Source organism: Aphis gossypii, chromosome X (assembly GCF_020184175.1).
Source record: "Aphis gossypii isolate Hap1 chromosome X, ASM2018417v2, whole genome shotgun sequence".
Classification (NCBI taxonomy): Eukaryota; Metazoa; Arthropoda; class Insecta; order Hemiptera; family Aphididae; genus Aphis; species Aphis gossypii.
Window position 1 is genome coordinate 38,305,504 of NC_065533.1, and position 21,286 is coordinate 38,326,789.

Consider the following 21,286-nt stretch of genomic DNA (forward strand, 5'->3'; position numbering starts at 1 on the left):
TAAAATCATCCTATAAATAATTTTATTTTTTAGTTTCAATTTCCTATTATAATAATATATGGGTTAACTAATTTATATTCATATTATATTACATTAACTATCCTTATAAGTTATATTGGTATTAATTATATGATAAGTTTTGATTTGTTTTTGTTTACGTTTATTATTTTGTAAAATCTTAAAAATTAAGTATGTAGTTCTTATAGGTAATTTACTAACTATTTACTAACTAAAATAATTCTGTTTTATTTCACTCACAAATTACTTTTTATGAAGTATATAATTATTAATTTGAAATCAAAATCAATATTTACAACCAAAATGATTTTATATTTATCATACATTTTTTACTTTGTTAATATTTAAATAATTAGAACTAGTATCTGCCTTTAATATTGACTATAAAAGTTTATCTTTTATTTTTATATTTATATTTTTAGTAATTTGATTGTATTTTATGTTTTCATTATGAACAATTTGCATTGTACTTGAAGTAAAAATTAGTTTGAAATTTTATTTTTTACAATAAAAATACCTTTACTTTTATTTCATAATTGATAATCTAAAATTTATGTGATCCCATTGTGGTTCAATAAGTTTAACTGGTATTATTTAAGTATTAAGTGGTATTGAAATTTATCATATTTATTTTTTAATTGTTAATTTTTAAAATTAATCTTAAATTTAATTATTTATAAATTTATTATGTTTACTTGGAATAATTATTTTAAGATACATTTTTTTTTAGAGATTAAACATTTTTAATATTGGAAATAAAATCCTAAATCACTGAAAAAATCATTTGTTAAGGGTATAGGAACATTATTCATAAAATAATTCGAGGAAATATGAAGGAACGAATAAGAAAAAGAAAATCTATTATGAGTTAAATTTAGAGTAAGACCATGGAGCTTACTACACAAATTAATTGATCCAACACATTTTGAAATAAATAAAAGTTATGGAAAACTTAATAAATATAAAGAATTTAATGTTATTAGTAAGGATGGGCAATTATTGTATAAAATACTAACAGTGTTCTTAACAAAAGAGATATTATGACAAATAAAAAGAGTATTAATATTTGTTTTAAATTAAATATTTGTATTTAGTAATGAAATATAGATCCATGTCATCACTTAAAATGTCTGTGAATCTCATAAAAGTATCAATTACAATAATAATAAAAATAATAAAACATTTTAAGAAATTAGTTGTAGTTGTAGGACTTGAAGGAGAGGACTATGAGCCTAATTGAATTATTTTGTATTTAATAGGTGTTTTTTTCGGTTGTAATACAAGTTGAGTAACTGGCTGTTCAACATCAGCTGCCTGACTCTCGTTCTCCAATTTATCTTCATGTTTTGATGGTTCTTCATCCTCATTTATTGTCAAATCAATGAGATATGGTTTTAGGTTTTTAGATTCTTGCTTTTCTGAACTTTCTGGCCTAAATTCTTTTGTTAGCTCAGTAGCTGTTTCATTGTCACTGTCATCTACATTGATATAATCCATAATTTCTTGCATTAAATAATCTTTTGGTCTATGATCTATTTTTGGCTCAGTAGCTATTTCATCGCCACTGTCATCTACATTGATATAATCAATAGATTTTTGATTTCCTGAATCTTCTGGTCTAAGTCCTTTTTTTGATTCAGTAGCTATTTCATCGTCACTGTCATCTACATTGATATAATCAATAGATTTTTGATTTCCTGAATCTTCTGGTCTAAGTCCTTTTTTTGATTCAGTAGCTATTTCATCGTCACTGTCATCTACATTGATATAATCAATAGATTTTTGATTTCCTGAATCTTTTGGTCTAAGTCCTTTTTTTGATTCAGTAGCTATTTCATCGTCACTGTCATCTACATTGATATAATCAATAGATTTTTGATTTCCTGAATCTTCTGGTCTAAGTCCTTTTTTTGATTCAGTAGCTATTTCATCGTCACTGTCATCTACATTGATATAATCAATAGATTTTTGATTTCCTGAATCTTTTGGTCTAAGTCCTTTTTTTGATTCAGTAGCTATTTCATCGTCACTGTCATCTACATTGATATAATCAATAGATTTTTGATTTCCTGAATCTTCTGGTCTAAGTCCTTTTTTTGATTCAGTAGCTATTTCATCATCACTGTCATCTACATTGATATAATCAATAGATTCTTGCTTTCCTGAATCTTCTGGTCTAAGTCCTTTTTTTGATTCAGTAGCTATTTCATCGTCACTGTCATCTACATTGATATAATCAATAGATTCTTGCTTTCCTGAATCTTCTGGTCTAAGATCTATTTTTGGCTCAGTAGCTATTTCATCACCACTGTCATCTACATTGATATAATCAATAGATTCTTGCTTTCCTGAATCTTCTGGTCTAAGATCTATTTTTGGCTCAGTAGCTATTTCATCACCACTGTCATCTACATCGATAAAAACAGTAGATTTTGCTGTATCAAGAGTACTTTTGGTGTTTTTGATATATTTATTATTTTTTTCTTTACATATAATCCATGAACCATCAGCCAAAAATTCAATTTCCTCATCGTTAACTTGAAGTAAAGGACTCTTAATAATTTCCAAAATATAATTTTCTATTGATATGTCCTCATATAAAATAGGTTTATTACATGTTGGGCATGTCCATGTTGGTTTTTTCTCGTTCATTGAAATGAATGTTTCTGCATCAAAACACTGCAAATGATCACATTGGATAGATTTTGCAGGTAAAGTCATCCTAGATTTACTCAATGGACAAAGTAAGGAAAAATGATAAGATGTAGTTGTTAAATCTGGATCAACATTTTCTAATTTTTTAATAATATAATTTCTTGTCTCTTCTGAACTCTTTGATTCTTTTTCTAGAAGTTTTTTTACTAAATCATCCGGACTTAACTTTTTAACAAGAAACACTGCCACAGCGTAAGCTTTTCCATCCGGAAGCCAATTTAAAGTGATATGGTTTGCAAGATTTGGATTAAGTTTTAGTATTTGCGTGCAATCGATAGGGCCTGCAATTCGTCTAGGTGTTTCAAATATCTGTTGTGTCGAAGCAATAGGAGGCAATGTACATATTTTCTCTCCAATTCGAATATGAAGTCCCAAAGGCAAAAAATCAGTTACTTCACTACGCCCAAATTCTAGCCGACAAAATCGAATCTGATATTGATAAAGATACTTATTTTTTCCATGTGAAATATCTCTATTCATTGCAATAAGCGATGCTTGTTCGAGTGACATAGTATGGACCAACTTAAATTCACTAGTACCTAAAATAAAATGGATATTATGAATACAATTAAGTTAAGAAGGTTGATCATAAAGATAAAATATACTGTTACCTTTAGAAGCTGTTGCTAATGAACATTTTTCTGATTCAATTAGAAGAGTTGGCTTAATAATATCCTCTTGAACTTCATAAAATGGTAGTTTTTTGAACTTATATTGAACTACAATTTCAGGAGTTAGTGTTACAGGAGTATTTTGACTATTCATTGTCTTCAAATAAAATCTCACTGAATTTTGTGTCTTCATATTAGACATATAATTATGTTGATTTGGGAGGAATTGGGATGATACTACATTTTTATGTCTAATTGGCTGATAATTACTAGGTACAGGCTGAATATTATTAATAGCCATAGCATTTCCAGAAATATACTTTGCTTCAATAGGGTTTATATATGTTTGCATTCTTTGTTGTGGTACCCGTGTATTATGATTCATATACATAAACCGTTTTTGTTGAGATCGCATAGAATTACTCATCTGATCATTATGAATTTCAAGTATTCTTATAAGAAATGCTCCATAGTTAAGGTCAATTGGTTTAGAATTTAACATATCAAGTGCTACATATTGTAAATCAAATCTTCGACCAGTTAAGTTTTTACCAAAAGGTTTTAATAGTTTTTGCAAGTCACTAACCCGAAAATTCATCAGCATAGCTCTATAATCATTTTCATTCATCGTTGCTAAAATAAAATAAAAATACAACAATTTTAATTAATTCTGTTTTATTAAATTTATAGTTTTAATGATCAAATAGTATACAGTAAATATAAATATATTGAAATTGAATCGTCTTTAAAATATAGTATAATATACCTAATAAATACATGGGTTAATATTAAATTTAAATGCATATAACTTGTAAGTTATACATACAGTATATATTTAGTTTTATTTTTATTTAATTATATAAACATTTAATCAGTGATAGCTTGTGGTAAGATGCATAGGAGCACGTAAACCACCCAAAAAAATTTATATAAAAAATTATTAGATTCCTAAAGTAACATATATGTAATTGATTATTATGCAGATGGTCTGTACTAAAAATAATATATATTAATAAAAATAAAGATTTTGCAGCTTTTATGGTGAAAAGAGTGTCTATAAATGATTAAATAATTTGCTGAGCACAAATTGTTTATGCTCCAGGCTGCGGTGTAAAAATTAGTTACATGCTTTGACACATCGATTAGGTAGTAAAATATGATAGTAATAGTGATAGTAGTAGTATATGATAGTTTGAAGCACATTTAATGTGTGCACCGAACTTATTTTTATTGTGCCACGATGTAGCGTCATTCGTTTTAATTTAGATAAGTACTTATAAAGTAGGTACATTATTTTGGTATGTACCTATAACAAAATGTACAAAATTAATATTTTTACCATCTTACACAGATATCTATACATTTTTTATGCACCACCTTACGTGAACTTCACGAGCCGCCACTAATTGAAATGTATGTTCACTGTTATATTTTTAATCATTATTTGATTATGCGCACCTTTTTTGGTCCCAATTAATGTGAATAATCAACACTCCATAGTAATTAGTAATTATATTTCTGATTAATCCCACATATTTTTTTTCATAATCTTAAAAGGTACTATGAGATTGTGACATGTTTAAAAGAATTAATTATATTATATTATATGACATATGGTGGTATCTACCAGACACTATACTTAATTAACATGGTCTGAGGTTTGATTGAATGCATTATAGGTTGATGATTTCTCATTCCCAACCACCTATTATATACATTTTATAATTTTAATTTGCCTTCTGTTATTAGAGTATTTTAATTTCAATAATAATATTATTTACTTAATGATAAATAAAAAAATCATAGCACTATAGTTAACTAATAACAGTATTAAGTAACGACTAATGATTTTCCTACCAACCACTGCCTACTATTATAGTATTATTACTAACATAATATACTTATTTAATCTCTGAGAAATTACGTATGATAATAACATTCATATTTATTAATATTATAAAAGAATATACATAAACATTATTACTATAATTAACTAATAAAAAATGAAAAATTTTACTCCACTATTCTTTTAAAAAAATTACTCTACTAAATAAGAATATACTACTTATTAAAGAAAAAACATTAAGTATGTACTTAACTTGTTTTACAATAATCTAACCTAGTTATGGTGAAAAAGAATTTTTTTTTAAAAAAAAAAATAATAGATTAAACTTGATTTTATTAAATACCTACTTTAATGTAGGTATAGGTAGTAACAAGGTGTATTTTCAACATATTATAATAATAATCAGTAAATAAATATAATTTACTTTATAGAGGTCATAATAAGCTTTAACTGGTAGAAAAACAATGAATATTAATAAAATAAAATATAATCTTTTCTAATATTCTTAAGAAATAAATACAAAAAAAAAATAAAAATAAGAATATGTAAAATTGTATAATTTGGTATTAAAAAATGAAATATGAAACAACAACTCAATATTGAAATAATCAATATTAAATTATGCAATAAATTATTTTAATTGATAATATAAATTTTTTTATTTTATCTAATAAATTTGAAAATGAAAATAAATAAATATATTACAAAATATTTATTTGCTAGGTAGGTACCCAATAATTTTAACTAGTGACTTTCATGGTTTACACCTTCTTTAACAAATAAGATAATAAATTGTTAAATATAATTTTTTTAGTTTCATTTTCAAGTTTTCTTTGAAATATTTTCTTACCTCAAAAAAATCATAGTTCTCATTTAACACTAAATATTCATAAATGATATTTCTTCAATTTTAAACCATTCAAAAATATTATTCTCATCAATTATATTAATAAACATTTATTAGACTATTAAATCAATGAAATATGGTTTACAATTACAGTCAGACTTTTATATACTACGGTTCTGAAAACTATATTAAATCATTAAAAAATAGCTAGACAATAATTACTTGCAATGGTGTTAGTAGTTTTTCGTCTCGAACGCAGTGACGCCTCTAAATACTGGACACAGGACAGTGGATAGCCGCCGAAAAACTGACGAACGCTATGGGTTTTGATATGATAGGTACCGACGCCGGCACACGCACACACAAACACTTGTTCGTAACCGTCACCAGCGCCCCCTTTCTTTAGGTCTCCGACACTGCGTTGTCGTTGACGCTCGGCATGGTTTTATCCATGGAGAAAAAACATTTATGTTAAGATTTACGATTTTTGGCCGTATTACGCATCTCGTTGATATCACCGAAAATAATGTAAAAACGATGGGTCTTATCCCATTAATTTTGGCGTATGCTTGTCTTTAATAATTTGAATCACGCCCGAAACAAAATATATGATCGTGACGTTGCGCAGCAACATTGACGACATATTTTATGTTTATTTAACCATGATTATCAGATTTTGTCATAGTATCTTAAAAAAAATAAAATAAAATAAACGATTATTATTAATATTATTATTATTCACTACATTTTATACACTACATCGTGTATTATTAATTGTATAATTATTGTAAATATCATAGTAGTACAATGAAAGTAGGTATATTGCTATGACTAAATATTTCATACAATTTTAAATGAGAAGGATGTGTAATGATTTAACGATGATGTGTTTTTTTTTTGTATCTGTAAGGAGACTTTTAGCTTTTGGAAGAGCAATAAAAACGATTAGATACCTATTCTATTTCAGTACACCACAAAAAATAAATAGGTAGGCACATAGTAAATGCAAGGAGGGTCGAAAGTAAAAAAATCGAAATGCTCATCAAATATGTGTGTATTTGCTTTTTTTTATACATGGTAGGTACAGTCTTTTTAGTAATACGAATCATTTTTAACTGAACTCGGCTCCAATGCGTATAAAACGGCACAACCACCCGAAAGACTCAATAAAATGTTGAATTTATATCATGTTATATTTTTACCGACCCTTTTTGTTAAAGGAATTATCTGTCATGCACAATAATAATAATCAATAATGTTCGCCCGGATTTTGACGACCCATATATAGCTGCAACTACGACGTTGTGCGTAACTCCAAAAATCGCTCTACGCGCAGGAGTTGTTTTGAATTCTTACTAAGGGTTATTACACCGAGTTAGTATTTTATTAAGGGTGAAACCAAATCACATATTTTAATTTTTATATTATTATTATTATTATAATATACAAGTGGCAAACACGTCCAACCGGGTATGCAATAACTTAATATATTGTTACCTATGTGGCTATGTCATAATAAATCATATACCTATAGTATTCTATATAAGAGGCATTTGGTGAATGGCCGTTACTATACATACGTAAATATATAATGTATTACGGGGATAATGTACCACATAATAGGTACCACCTGTTATTATATAGGTAAGTAGTAACAACGTATGTTTGAAAGGGGTGAATGTACTCATTCCTACAAGTGGAAAACTGGGTTAAAAAATATATGTTTCGTATGTACCTACATAAAAACTATTTCTAGCATAGTTGTGGCGAAATAAGTTTTAAGATACTCACACGCAATCGTCTTAAAAAAAGTAATAGTACATTATAATTTGTACTCTTAACAATGCAATATCAAAAACAATTACTATATTTATTAGTGTTAGGTATATTATTAAATAATTATAAAAAAAGTAAATTAGTATCATTTTTTATAATTTGTTTAGGAACCCTTAAGGCCTTAACACGTCGTGTTGATTAATTTTAGTCGAGACGAACGTGATTACCGTATTACTACAATATTACACCCAACATTTATCTAAACTATAATATCATACTATGTCCAATAACCACAGATAGATAAATGATTCGTAGTTATAGGAACATACGATTTACGCCACATTGTTGTATTCATGAAAAACTTTCAAATCGTAATTCGTATTGTTATACTTGTGTAGAAATTAAGGTAGGTACTTTAGGTATTTATGTTATTTTGAATCTCACAACAACAAAAAACATGAAATAAAAAACTAAATTTGTGTATTTTGCTATTATTTATTGATGATTTTTCAAATATTAGTCCTAATGTTTTAATTATAAATCTAGATTAATAATCCAACTGGTCAATTTCTTTGGTTAGGTATGGATACTACTATACTAGTATTTAACGCATCAATCATAAATTAAATACAAAACATAATAGGTACAAATCAAAATGATAATTGTATAAAACAACAAACACAAATTTTATCATTTATAAATGTCGGCATAATTAATTGTTGGTAAACACGAAAAAATAGTTAAGTTTATTTATTTAATGTAGCTAAGATAAATATTATACTATTAACTATAAATAATAACAGTTAATATGCCACCTTTGTACATGAATTTACAGTAGCGGCATTAATCATTCATAGGTATATTGATATCGCTATAATATGTACTAATGTTATAATAATTTATGTTTATACAGCTTCAAAGATTATTAATTTTCTTAAATCTAAAGAAATTATTATTATTATCTAAATCAATAATAATTATCTTATGTTAATTAATGTTTGTGCAGTTGTACAAATAATATTCTATTTAATTTTCTTAAATCTAAAAATAACCTAATAATTAATAATAATTACCTTTCGTTAATTATTTTTTGTGCAGTTGTACGGATAATATAATTATTTAATTTTCTTAAATTTAAATAATGATATATTATAATGTATACAGCGTGTTCACCGATTTAGGGAATAAATATTTAGGCCGGATTTTTTTTGGAATAAATCAAATTTTTTTACAAACTGGTAGTTAATAAATACACATTTTTCGATACATTTCAAATTTTTTTGAAATTTTGGTCTGCGCATGCTCAGTAAAAACTTTTTCTTTAAATAGCAACACCTATTTTGAACATGATGTTTGGATAGGTCTATTTTTTTAAGCAATTTTGATGTATCAATTATGTTTCCAAATTCAAAATTGACTGATTAAGAGCAATGTCAATTTTAATAAATGATACATTTTTTTATTATTTTAAAAAATGTATAAAATCATTTAAAATTAGTTTCCAATAAGAATTAATTATATTAAGTGATTTTATACATTTTTAAAAATAATACAAAAAATGTATTACTTATTAAAATTGACATGGCTCTCATTCAGTTAATTTTGAATTTAGAACCATAGTTGATATATCAAAATTGCTAAAAAAAATAGGACTATCTGAATATGGTATTCAAAATAGGTGTTGCTATATAAAAAAAAAGTTTTTCCTGCCCATGCGGAGACCAAATTTTCAAAAAAATTTGAAGCATATCGAAAAATGTTTATTTATATACCAATAATTTGAAAAAAAACCCGATCGAAAATTCAGTGTTTCCTAAATTGATGAACACATACTGCATATCATTACAGTTTTTATTTTTGTTACTTCATATTTTATGACTTAATATTAAAAAAAGCGGGCAAGTGAGTACCGCTCTGCTGTACATTAGGTGCCGTATGGATCATTATTATATATTATAGGAGTGTTAAATTTGAATCCAATGATAGTTATCATTGTATACGAAAAACGATTCTGAACGAAGATGATTTGTCAGCCTAGGATATAATTTCTAGTGGTTGGTGAAAAAGGTGGTTTATGTTTTAATGGCCTGAATACAACAAAATTTAAGTTCTTTTATAATAATTGTAAGCTAAACTTATGAAAAACCTTGTATTAAATTTTCAACTCTTAGCTACTTATACAAACATTTTTATGAAATATACCTACAAAATAATTTGCAAGTATTCATAGTTTTGACGAATTTTTGTCAAAATTTGAACTTCAAATGCTAATTAAAAAAAATTGTGCCTATGTATTCTTATAATTTTTTAATCACTATAAGAATAACATATGAGGAACTTTGTATAAAATTTTCAAGTATTTTGATAGGGCCAAAAAGATTTTATCGACACATAAAAAAACAATTTTCAGAAAAATTGAAAATTTCAGTTGTCTATAAATAGCTCAAAAAAAGTCAAAATATTTTGAAAATTAAATCAAGTAAATAAAATGCCAATCTAAAAAACTGGTAAAATTTTCAAGTATCTACGACTTATACTTTTTGAATTATAACAAATATCAAAAATCGTTTGAGGCTAAATCGTTATTTAGCGCGGTTTTGTAAAAATTTAAATTTCAAACACTCATAAAAATTTTTTGTCTGAATCCGGTAGAGTTTTTTTTACAGATATTTGAAGAAAAATGTATGGAGAACCTTGTACCAAATTTTCAAAACTTAGTTATAAAAGAAAGAATTTTTATGATTTTTCAACTTCAAAATTACTTGCAAATTTTCGCGTTTTCGACAGATTTCGTAAAAATTTGAACTATAAACTCTTATAAAAAAAAATTGTGACTAACGATTTTTAATTTTTTTTAGCTACAATAAAAACAACTCATAAGGAACCTTGTATTAAATTTTCAAAACTTTTTGGTCATCCAAAAGTTTTTTATCAACACTTTAAAAAAAATTTCTCAAAAAAATTGAAAATTTCAGTAGTCTATAAATAACTCAAAAAAAGTCAAAATTGTTTGAAAATTTAACTATATACAGATACTACTGACATTAACATTTGGTGAAAATTTCAAGTATTTTCAGTGATTAGTTTTTGAATTACAACCATAAAAAAAAATCGATTTGGTCGAAAACTGGTTTTGCGTAAAAATTGGCGTTTTTCCGTCATTTTTTTTTTTGTTTTTCTCGATTTTTTTGAAAACTGTTGGAAAATGTTAACTTTTTACCTCTATAATGCATCAAGGATATTCACTTTTACATCGGAAACCACCCCCATAGTTTGAAATTGGAGCATTATTTCGACTAGTTATGCTGTACACAGACACAAAAACAAAAAAACACACACCATTGTAAAATCAATACATTCATCACTTCGTTCAGAATCTAAAAGGGTACGTCCCGTATTATTTTAAATAGATAAATATAATATATGTATAGACGTATAATATAGCCTCTTCCTTAACTGTTTATTAATTTCTATGTGCCCGTTATTTACAAATATACGATAAAAAAAATATTAGATTATCGAGAAGAATAATATTGGCAAGAGGGCTGAGTCCAGTTAGTAATTACACGGTGATATGTCGGAGTCGGACATACGACGTACACGTACCAACAAGTAGTTTGACATAATATATATAAAATATATTATATACATCTGTGGACGTATTATCGAATTCCAAATCGCCAGTAAAAGGAAAACCCAAGTTTAAATGAAACAATCGTAGCAAATGGTAACCTATGGCAACGGAACAAATGACCATATGTCGCCCGGCAACCGTCGCCGGGCGTCGTTCGAAATACTAGGAAGACCAAGATTCCACACATTCTTTGATCGACATTTCATTATAAAAGACTTTTTTTGTACCCAACTCCGTATTGTATTTGAATGGGACGTTGCCGAGTCGGCCGTTGAGAATACGATTCTGAATGTTTTTTTTTTACAATATATTAAATTGTACATCTATACTACTATATAAAATGAAGTCGCTTTTTTTTGTTTGGGATAAACTCCAAAACTACTCATTCAATCGTTGTGTAATTTTTTTTAAATTAAAGAGGACATCACAGAGAAGATTTTAGGCATGAATTTAGTTCGATAAAGTTAATAAATAATTAATTATTATTAATTAAAATAAACGTATACATTTTATACCTATATAATATATTATGTACATATTGTGCGGCACGGCAGACTATGGGTTTCCAGCTACCTGAAACGGAGTTTCGGCGTTGTTCCGAGAAGTTTATCGCACGTGCACCAATAACATGTATATCCAATATTCGTACTAATCTATATACATATCTATACTACTATAGAAATGAAGTCGCTCTTTTTTGTTCGGGATAAATTCTGAAACTACATATTGGATCGTCGTGCAGTTTTTTTTTAAATTAAAAAGAACATCACAGAGAAGGTTATAGTTACTATATAAAATTGTAAGAGGTTTTCTACGACCGTGCAAACCGAGACTATACTTGACCGATTTGGCAAACATTTTTTACTGTTATACCTGACGATCTACTTAAGATTTTGGTACCACTTTCGTTAATAAAAAATAATTGTTAAGTTCTTGAAAATTAAAAAAAAAAAAAAAGCTAATTTTTAGCGTCTTACTGTATCCATTTTATCAAAGTCTTTAGCTAATTTTTAACACTACAGTACTGTACATATGTGTATAACACGAATACACGATCTTAAAAATAATATAAAACATATTATCCACACTGACATAGTGACATTTATATTATTTTGAACAATTGACAATGGATACAGGTAACCATTAGTAATATTTTCATGGGTTCTGCTCATCTGTTTTGTACTTTTTTTTATAATTTGATATTAAAAACTTTGACTTAAAAAAATCAAAAAATTTTAATTTATTTTTTTTAAATAGATTTTATAATTTGTTAAGAAAAAATATTTAAAGTCAATGACTTATTAAAAACTGATTTTGTGTAAACGAATTCAGTTCATGCTGTGCATGGGTAGTGGTGTTGGAGGGAAAATAAATAGTGCGCTAACATCTTCGCTGTTATATTTCGATCAGCCTGCAGTGGAACAAATTGGCAACGTCGTGTAAGGTGAAAGTGATCGATGCTGAATGCTCATGCGTACACACAGATCGGCGGATACCACTCTATCACACACAATAAAGTGGTGTAAAATATCATGGTCCTCGTTTCCCGGGTGACGGCGACCGGTCGATTAGTAGGGTAGTAGTACTGTAATACGAGGAAGTGATGATAAAGGCAGTGAATAGCCCCTCCCCCAAGGCCAACCCTCTGGCCGGGCTATGTCGCATAAAAACAATTATCCCGGACGTTTACTTTATATCAGGAGTTGCAAACCTTTTGAATACTACGCGTCAACAATATTGTATAATATAATATAGGAAAAATTTTCATGAGCCAACTCGGGCACGCATGCTGTAGATTTGCAATTCTTGCTATATACCAGTGGCGGCTATCTTAGAAAATACAACAGGTGCTCACTAAAATAATTAGGTACCCACCAACATTGTCCTCAAATAATAAAACAATTAAAAAAAAAAAAAAAAAATGTTTTATACATATATATGCGTATTATATGAATAATATAGTATTGTTACCAACCAATACCCATTACCCAGTACCCACCTACTCACCCACCCACCCGCCAAAATGACGAAGGCGTGCTTGATCACCTTTTCATTTACTAGATAGCCGCCACTGCTATATACCTATAGTTATTATTGTAAAAGCCCCTTGATTTTATGTATAAATAATAACAAGAATACAACATAGGTATACACATACAATTTTATTTAAAAAATTATGGAAATACGGGAATAGGTGTGGTATATAATGTAATAATAAATATTATATTATTTTAAGTACTTAATAAATACTATTTAAATTTTATTCATATGTATATCAGAGAACTTAAAATTATTAAAATTTACAACAATTAAGAGGTACTCTAACGCCATAAATAAATAATATGTTAATGATAGTAAATAATTTAAACTTGAATACCTAACCTGAATATCTCAAAATTTAATCATGTACAAAAAAATGGCAATTTAATCAACTGGTGTAAATTTCAAATGTCTATGACTTGTAGTTTTTAACTATAACACAAATAAGTTAAGATACAATTTTTTTAATTTGTCAATGTTCAATTTCGCTTATAATTATTGTTAGCCAAACTTATGGAAAATATTTTATAAATTTTTAATTCTTAGCTACTTACACAAAATTTTTTATAAATTTTAACTACAAAATAATTTGCAAATGATCATAATTTTGACGAATTTTTGTCAATATTTGAACTTCAAATGCTAATAAAAAAAATTGTGCCAATGTATTCTTATAATTTTTGAATCACTATAAGATTAACTTATGAGGAACTTTTTGTTAAATTTTCAAGTATTTTGACTAAGCCAAAAAGAATTTATCAATATTTATATATGTATAAAAAAAGGTAATAAAAATAAAAGGTGATTTTGGCATTTATCATAATATTCAAGTACCTAATTATATGAATTAAATGAATCCAGTTTCTTTTAATTTTTCTAAAAAAAAAAGTCAGGATTAATAGTGGGCTTTAATATTACATATTATATAATTTTATATGAATAATAATAAGAATAATATTCTTTTATTTGAAGGTCATTTTATACTATATTTAAATAAATAAATAATAAAAAAGAAAATAATATAATAATAATAATAAAAGAAAAAATAATAATAATAATATAATAATATTAATTAAATATAAATATTAAATATTTTAATATTGTTATAATATAATAATATAATATAAATAATAATTAAATTGTATCTAAATAATATTATTTTAATATTTATAATTTAATTTTTTTTAATTTGTCATACTTCAATGTTAACTTTTAAATTTATTTAGTACAGTTACCTGTTTTAAGATAAGTTTATTTTTAGAGATTTAACACTTTTTTATTACTTATTTGCATGTTATTATATTTGGTAATCATTAGATTTTTAGCTGAAGTAGTATTGGTTATTTTTGATGTTTTATCTAAGTATTAAAAATTGAAATTTTCATAACTAATTTAAAAATTAAAATACCTGTATGAAATAATCAATGCTTAATTACTAATAAAATTGTTACCTTTAATTTTGATAATAAGTCAATTCACTATAATATGATAGCTAACAACATATAAAGAGTTCTACTGAATGAAAATTTACTTTGTTATACGTTAGACAGAGATACCACTTGCAAGTATAGCGTCCTCTTAAAAAATATATAAGAATATATAAATATTTAATTTATTTTTAATATAAATGAATTAGTTTGTCATTTTAGAAAATATCTATTATAATTATTTACACATAGTTAACCTCTTAATTTAATTGTATTGATTATAGAATTATTATGTTATTAAACTTTGACCAAAACTAATCTTTTCTTAATTTAACTAAAAAAAATTATGCTTTAAACATAATAATAACAGTATTGACTGTGCTAATTACGCTAATAGACAATAGAATTAGTATTGAATCCTTTAAATAAACATTTAAATAAAACTTAACATACATAATCTAATGGAAAGTATAACTGATTTTATCATTTGTAAGTTAAATTTTATTTACCTTAATGTATGATTTGAACTAATTTCTCATGAATAAAGTTTTAACTTCTCGATTATTTCCCTTTTCGCCGATAGATTTATCCATATCCATTATATTCAGATCAATTTCTTCAAGTTGGCAGTCATAATAGTTTAAAGTGAATCCTATTAAATAAATCATTTTATAGAATAACTATCATTATTTTCTATTATATACCAACTAAATTATGTTTGTAAGTTACCACAGGTAGTATGAATCAAATTTGAATGAATCGCTAAACATCAATTTGTTGAAAAATTATATTTTGATCAGAAGATTGAGTATCACAATTGGAATTTAACGGTGCTCGACTAAAATAATGGCAACAAAAATAAGAATTAAAATATATATTAGGCACTACCAAATAGTCTGTAGAAATAATAAAATGTTTAAACTATATAATATTGGTAATTAGTAACCATTCACTTAATAAAAAATGTATTTTTGAGTGAAACACAATATACCTACAACATACAATACAACTAGATACTTAAACTCTTACTTAACTTTGAATCTATCATATTATGTATATAATTTAATATATGTTTAATTGTACTAAATATATTAATTCCAGATATTATATTTCATATACCATGTTTCACATGACTAAGGTGCGTCGACAGAGATAATAACTATTAAAAAAATAAAATAATTAATAACTAATAATTACACCACCTCAATCGCGTAGGTACGTCATTTATCGTTGTACCTACTTACTGAATTCGTTTCATCGTACCTACTTCACAACAAGACTTCCTATTTTTAAATTAAATTCTTAACTTTTCAAAATCAAATGTTTAGATGACAATTGTTAATAATATTAAAATATTGAATTGAATATTAATTTTAAAAAGCCAAATGATATTTCATGATACCTATGTTAGTTTGATATAACTACCTACCTAGGTATTTTTTATAATGTACCTATTTGGATATGTCCGGGTCCGTTCCAGACGATGTTGAGTTCAATAAGCGTCTGGTCCTTATATTCGTGAATCTTATAAGCGGCGTCAACTGAATCTTTAAATAAATAAAAAATGTCATAGCACAGTAAAGAAAAATTCATAATCATAAAATAGCTTTACTGTTAATCATTATGTATTTGTGTGTGAATATGTTATTGTGTATTTTTATCGGTCAGCAGTTAATTGTATGGTGTCTGTAATGTAGAACTTATATTATTATAATAGGTATTATAAATATCGATGTAATGCGATATAATCGTTACACTAGGTTAGTTTGTGTGTACAATATTGTATTCAGATAACAGATATCATAATATAATATTAACGATAATAATAAATACATTGTGTTTAGTGCGTTATGATATGCGGCACATACGCTCTGCAATTTCTTTACACTATCGTCTGTCAAACATATTTGCCTATATAAACTCCTTAAAAACGATCGATATCGACCATCGAATCCAACAATACCGAACACAAGACGTATGGTGTTATAATTTATTAAACCAACGTAAGAACCGTTTTACTTATGATTTTCCTTTTAACTATACGGCTATACATTCAAACTATGCTGGCTACGCTATATGAAGTATAAATATAGGTACAGAATACCACTAATATTAACTTATCGTATTTATATGCATTAATATATTTAACTTTAACTCAATTGTATAATACTTTACTTTTTACTCTAACGGTTATTCTATTTTTCGTCAAAACAATTGTAGGCCATAAAGTTTCTTAAAATTAGTACTAACCATAAATATTTACTATTAATAATAAATGTTCAGTATTAAGTTTTCATACTACCCTACGTATAATATATTTAATATGATTACTAATTAATATCATATATTTTCTAATGCTCTAATTACAACGTTGAGTTTTCCCTAAATGCAGAAATTCATTTTAAGAATTACGTGGTATTTAATATGCAACAGTTCTTCAATGGATTAGATTTACTTAGCTAACCCCTCTAACTAAATTAGGCAAGTTACAAATGTTTAGGAAATAAATAATTTTTAAGAGGTTTTCTTGTGCGTAAAATTATATGTATAGGTATGTCGTAGCGTTTTCATTTTTTTTTTTTTTGACAATCCAAAATTATTTATTTTTCTATTATTTTATTGAAATTTATTAAGCGTGGATCTGGGATCTCCGCATATCACATTATGTATTTTGGTTACTAACATATAATTGTTGGATGGTGAAGGAGGTATTCTTTCCCTTAGTGGGTTTTATTTTAATTAAGAATTTGCAGGACTTAGTCATTTGGTCACAACTTTCAAAATTGGTTTTGTAAAATATGATCATTTTTTTCTTCAGAATTTTGTAGTTAATAATCAGTATTATTATTAAGTGCATTATATAGGTACATTGCGTCGATAAATAAATTTTTGTTTTCAAAAAAAATTACTACGTGTTTTGATAATGGACATTACAAAAACGTTATTCACTCATGCCCGCAAGTGTTCTCTCTCTATAAATTATATAGGTACATTGTATACAACAAATATGTCAACAGAACTATGTGTTGTTACTTTGTTTTAACTTTAATATTGAAATGAATTGACCTAAATTTTCAAACTGAAAGATAAGAACGATATCAGCTGTGTTTCTTTTTACAATATTTATAGTATTAAAGAAGATGATAAAGTTAAGAACCTTTAAGTAGCGTTTAGAATGTAAGTATTTCCAGTATTAGCAGATAGATACTTAAATAATTTTCATGAATATTAAATATACTGTCTATTAACAAGTACCTACCTATTTAAGTATATTTTAAATACTAATTTACTGTAACTGCATTAAATAATTTTTTAATATAGGTACTTCGATATTTTTGGCTTAGTGAAAATATTTGAAATTTTTATAAAACTGAACAATCACCGTATTAAAATTTTATATTTTTACATAAAATGCCGCCGCAAATACATGATATGTCTGATAGGTTCAAAGACAATCAATATTCAATACAGTTTCTTAAATATAAGAATGTAACAATTATGAGACATTTAATAATTAATACAATGATACATTGTAGATATACAATTCAAATTTATCTTAAGTAATAAAATGTTCACTAGTAAAATGTATTCATCTTACTAATATTATTTTAAATTTAAATATATTAATATAGCCATTTAAAACATGTTGTTAGTTTATAAATAATAATAAGATACCTATAATATAACAGATACCTGGGCTGATATGATATAGCAGAAAAAAAGTTTTCATATTATTATCCTATAGTTAATAATTATTTTTAACTACAATTTGTATATAGGTAAATAATTTAAATTTAGCTGTCAAAACCCAAAGTTGTACAGATAGGTAATTAAAAATTATAAAAATAATTGTACTTAAATTTTTTGTTAATTTATTTAAAAGTGTTTAAATTGTATTTAAATATATAACAAAAAGTTTCTTTTTATAATTACACTCTTAAAAGTTTAAAGCTACAACACAAAATTAGTTTTGTTGTTGAATGTTAGATGGAACAAACTATATGTGGCGTTTTCATATAGTGAGTGAATAAGTGAATAGTTAAAAGAGATTATTTGATTATGTTGGTTTTAATTTGTTAAAAATTCTTATGTTGACAAGATTCATTAAAATTGCAAAAATGTTCAAATTAGGTTAAAAATTGTAAATTTGTAAATTTTAATAGTTAAAGGTTGAATATTTAATACTAGGTTCTACATAAGTTTTTTTTTATAGAAATTAATAAATATTGAAAATATAATATAAGAGGTAGGTACCAATATTGAGCAAAATACTTGCCTATCATTTATGTACAGGTTTGGAATTTACCTCAACGAGTTCAATCCCGATCAGTCCCGGATTGCAACAAATGTATCTTGAAAATAGCTGGGCATTTATTCTATTGAGTGTGTGTATTTGTATACTGATCGAACGAAGTGATAAATATTGTTAGTGATGTTAAAAACAAACTACGCGTTCACTATAATATAATCCGAATTTTTTACTTCACAAGCAGGATTCACATTTCACACACGATACGTTTAAAACTTTAAAAACATCAATAAATATTATTGAAATGTATAATAGATAATAATATAAAAATACATATTAGATAGCAGTCGATCCAAAGTTAACTCAAACCGTCTAAGCACATGATGATACGGAACACCGAATGCACTATACTATTGATGAACATAGCGCACGCGATGCATTTTGCACAACACACACTAACTTGCACGATTATTAAGCATAACTCAGACATTGACATGGCCCATTGCATACTGGCTTAAAAACGTTGCGTTGCGCTGTTATGTCTATAATTGTTTTGCGTAGTTGATTCGATACTATTATATTATATTATTTTATCAACGGAAAATATGAGATTGCAGCTCATTAAATCACATTTTCGCAAAAATTGATTACAATGTAAATATAGCATTAGATTCCATATTGTCTGTAAGAATATTATTAGTGCCAATGAGAAAACAATAATATTGTTAAGATTATTGCAGAATTTCTAACGCCAAAAAATGTGTATCAGTCATTTATTTAGTATACATTTTTTAATAATTTATATAGGTATTTATAAAATAGTTTTCGTAAGGATTATATTGTTTATTAAAAAAAAATAGAACTTTTGATTGATTTCGCCTTTTGCTGTCCGGAGAAGTTGCCACAACCTTATGACACGATACTACTACTTTTATATTATAAAACCAGCTTATCTTTTAATAACATATTATACCCTTTTCACTGCCATTTTATCGTGATGACGTGATCTATATATTATGCTTTAAACCCATAGAAATATGTACTTAATATTTTTATGAAAATATTGATCTATACTACATTCAAAAATTACTTACGTATATATTTGTTATTATATTATAATATTTATAAAAATAATTTTGTTTCTAAACAAATCGGCACATTAATATGTTTCCCGGACATTTTATATGTATAATATATTAAATTGATTATAATATTATTATATATACATGTTATATTTAAACTTCCGGCTTCCCTATATACTTTTCCAGGCTTAGGACTGGTAGTAAGTTTTACTGGCGTGTTTAAAAGATTATTATTATTATTATTATTTGTATTAATAATAATTTAATATTATATTACTTATTCTAGCTTTTGTATTTTGGCTATGATGTTCAAGCATTTTTTTTCAAATTTTTGTCCAGTTCATACGCAGCTAATATTTTTTAATTCTTTGGTCTAATTGTATAAAAGTCTTTTTTCTCCTTTCGCCTTCCATGTTTAAATAACTGTGTTCAGATACATATAACAAATCAAAATTTGGCCGAAATTTCAAAGTGTAATGTTAATGATTCAAGATTTATTATGTAGACATGTAGTATATTGATATCCGTTGTGTACTTGCTAAAACATTGCCTTAAGTAGTTTCCAAAATTTCGAAAGAATCGTTTATTTTAAAAACACCATATACTAAACTCTACAAAGTTGTATACTATACTAAAGACTGAGTAGGTAAATGTTATTCGACGGATATCGATGTTGTCTAACTATATAATTGACATAATACAATTTTTCAACACTTTATCTGTAATGAAACCTATAAATAACCAAGTAGCAAAAAATCGGTGTATTCAATAATAATACGCTTTTAAACATATTTTTACAATAAATATATTATATACTGTATAGAATCAATTTAGTATATAATTATTTATATACCTTAAATTTGATAATCAAGTAGATAGAAATAATCTGATCGCAAAAGGCACGAAAAAGATGCCGACCGCAAATGCCTGACAGCATCAGTGCCGACACCCATTAATACTAATGTACCTACCTAAATAAAAATTCCATCAAGCGCGGACGAAATAAATAAAGCTAAACATAAATTCTTACTTCAGTTACAA

General features: G+C 26.0%; 1 protein-coding gene across 5 annotated transcripts; it reads right to left on the minus strand.

Moving 5' to 3' along the window:
* Window positions 1-970: 970 nt before the first annotated feature.
* On the minus strand, window positions 971-19,644 carry LOC114119667 (E3 SUMO-protein ligase PIAS2-like). Of its 5 annotated transcripts, none has more exons than XM_027981309.2 (7): window positions 19,221-19,644; window positions 16,366-16,461; window positions 15,644-15,752; window positions 15,424-15,566; window positions 6,260-6,725; window positions 3,345-3,977; window positions 971-3,272 (listed from the first exon to the last, which is right to left on the minus strand). In XM_027981309.2, exons 6-7 carry the CDS (start codon window positions 3,970-3,972, stop codon window positions 1,243-1,245), a joined length of 2,658 nt encoding a protein of 885 aa, XP_027837110.2. In that variant the 5' UTR covers window positions 3,973-3,977; window positions 6,260-6,725; window positions 15,424-15,566; window positions 15,644-15,752; window positions 16,366-16,461; window positions 19,221-19,644; the 3' UTR covers window positions 971-1,242. The 5 variants fall into 5 exon arrangements, with proteins under 5 accessions (XP_027837110.2, XP_050062320.1, XP_027837109.2 ...); XM_050206363.1 differs by lacking the exon at window positions 19,221-19,644 and adding an exon at window positions 16,527-16,684 and having other exon boundaries at window positions 6,264-6,725; XM_027981308.2 differs by lacking the exon at window positions 19,221-19,644 and adding an exon at window positions 16,527-16,684.
* Between the last annotated feature and the right edge of the window lie 1,642 nt (window positions 19,645-21,286).

Coding starts and splice junctions, on each gene's coding strand:
- LOC114119667 (XM_027981309.2), bottom strand. CDS start 3,972: ATGAATGAAAATGATTATAGAGCTATGCTGATGAATTTTCGGGTTAGT. Junction 3,273..3,344: donor ATTAGCAACAGCTTCTAAAG/GTAACAGTATAT, acceptor ATTTTATTTTAG/GTACTAGTGAATTTAAGTTG.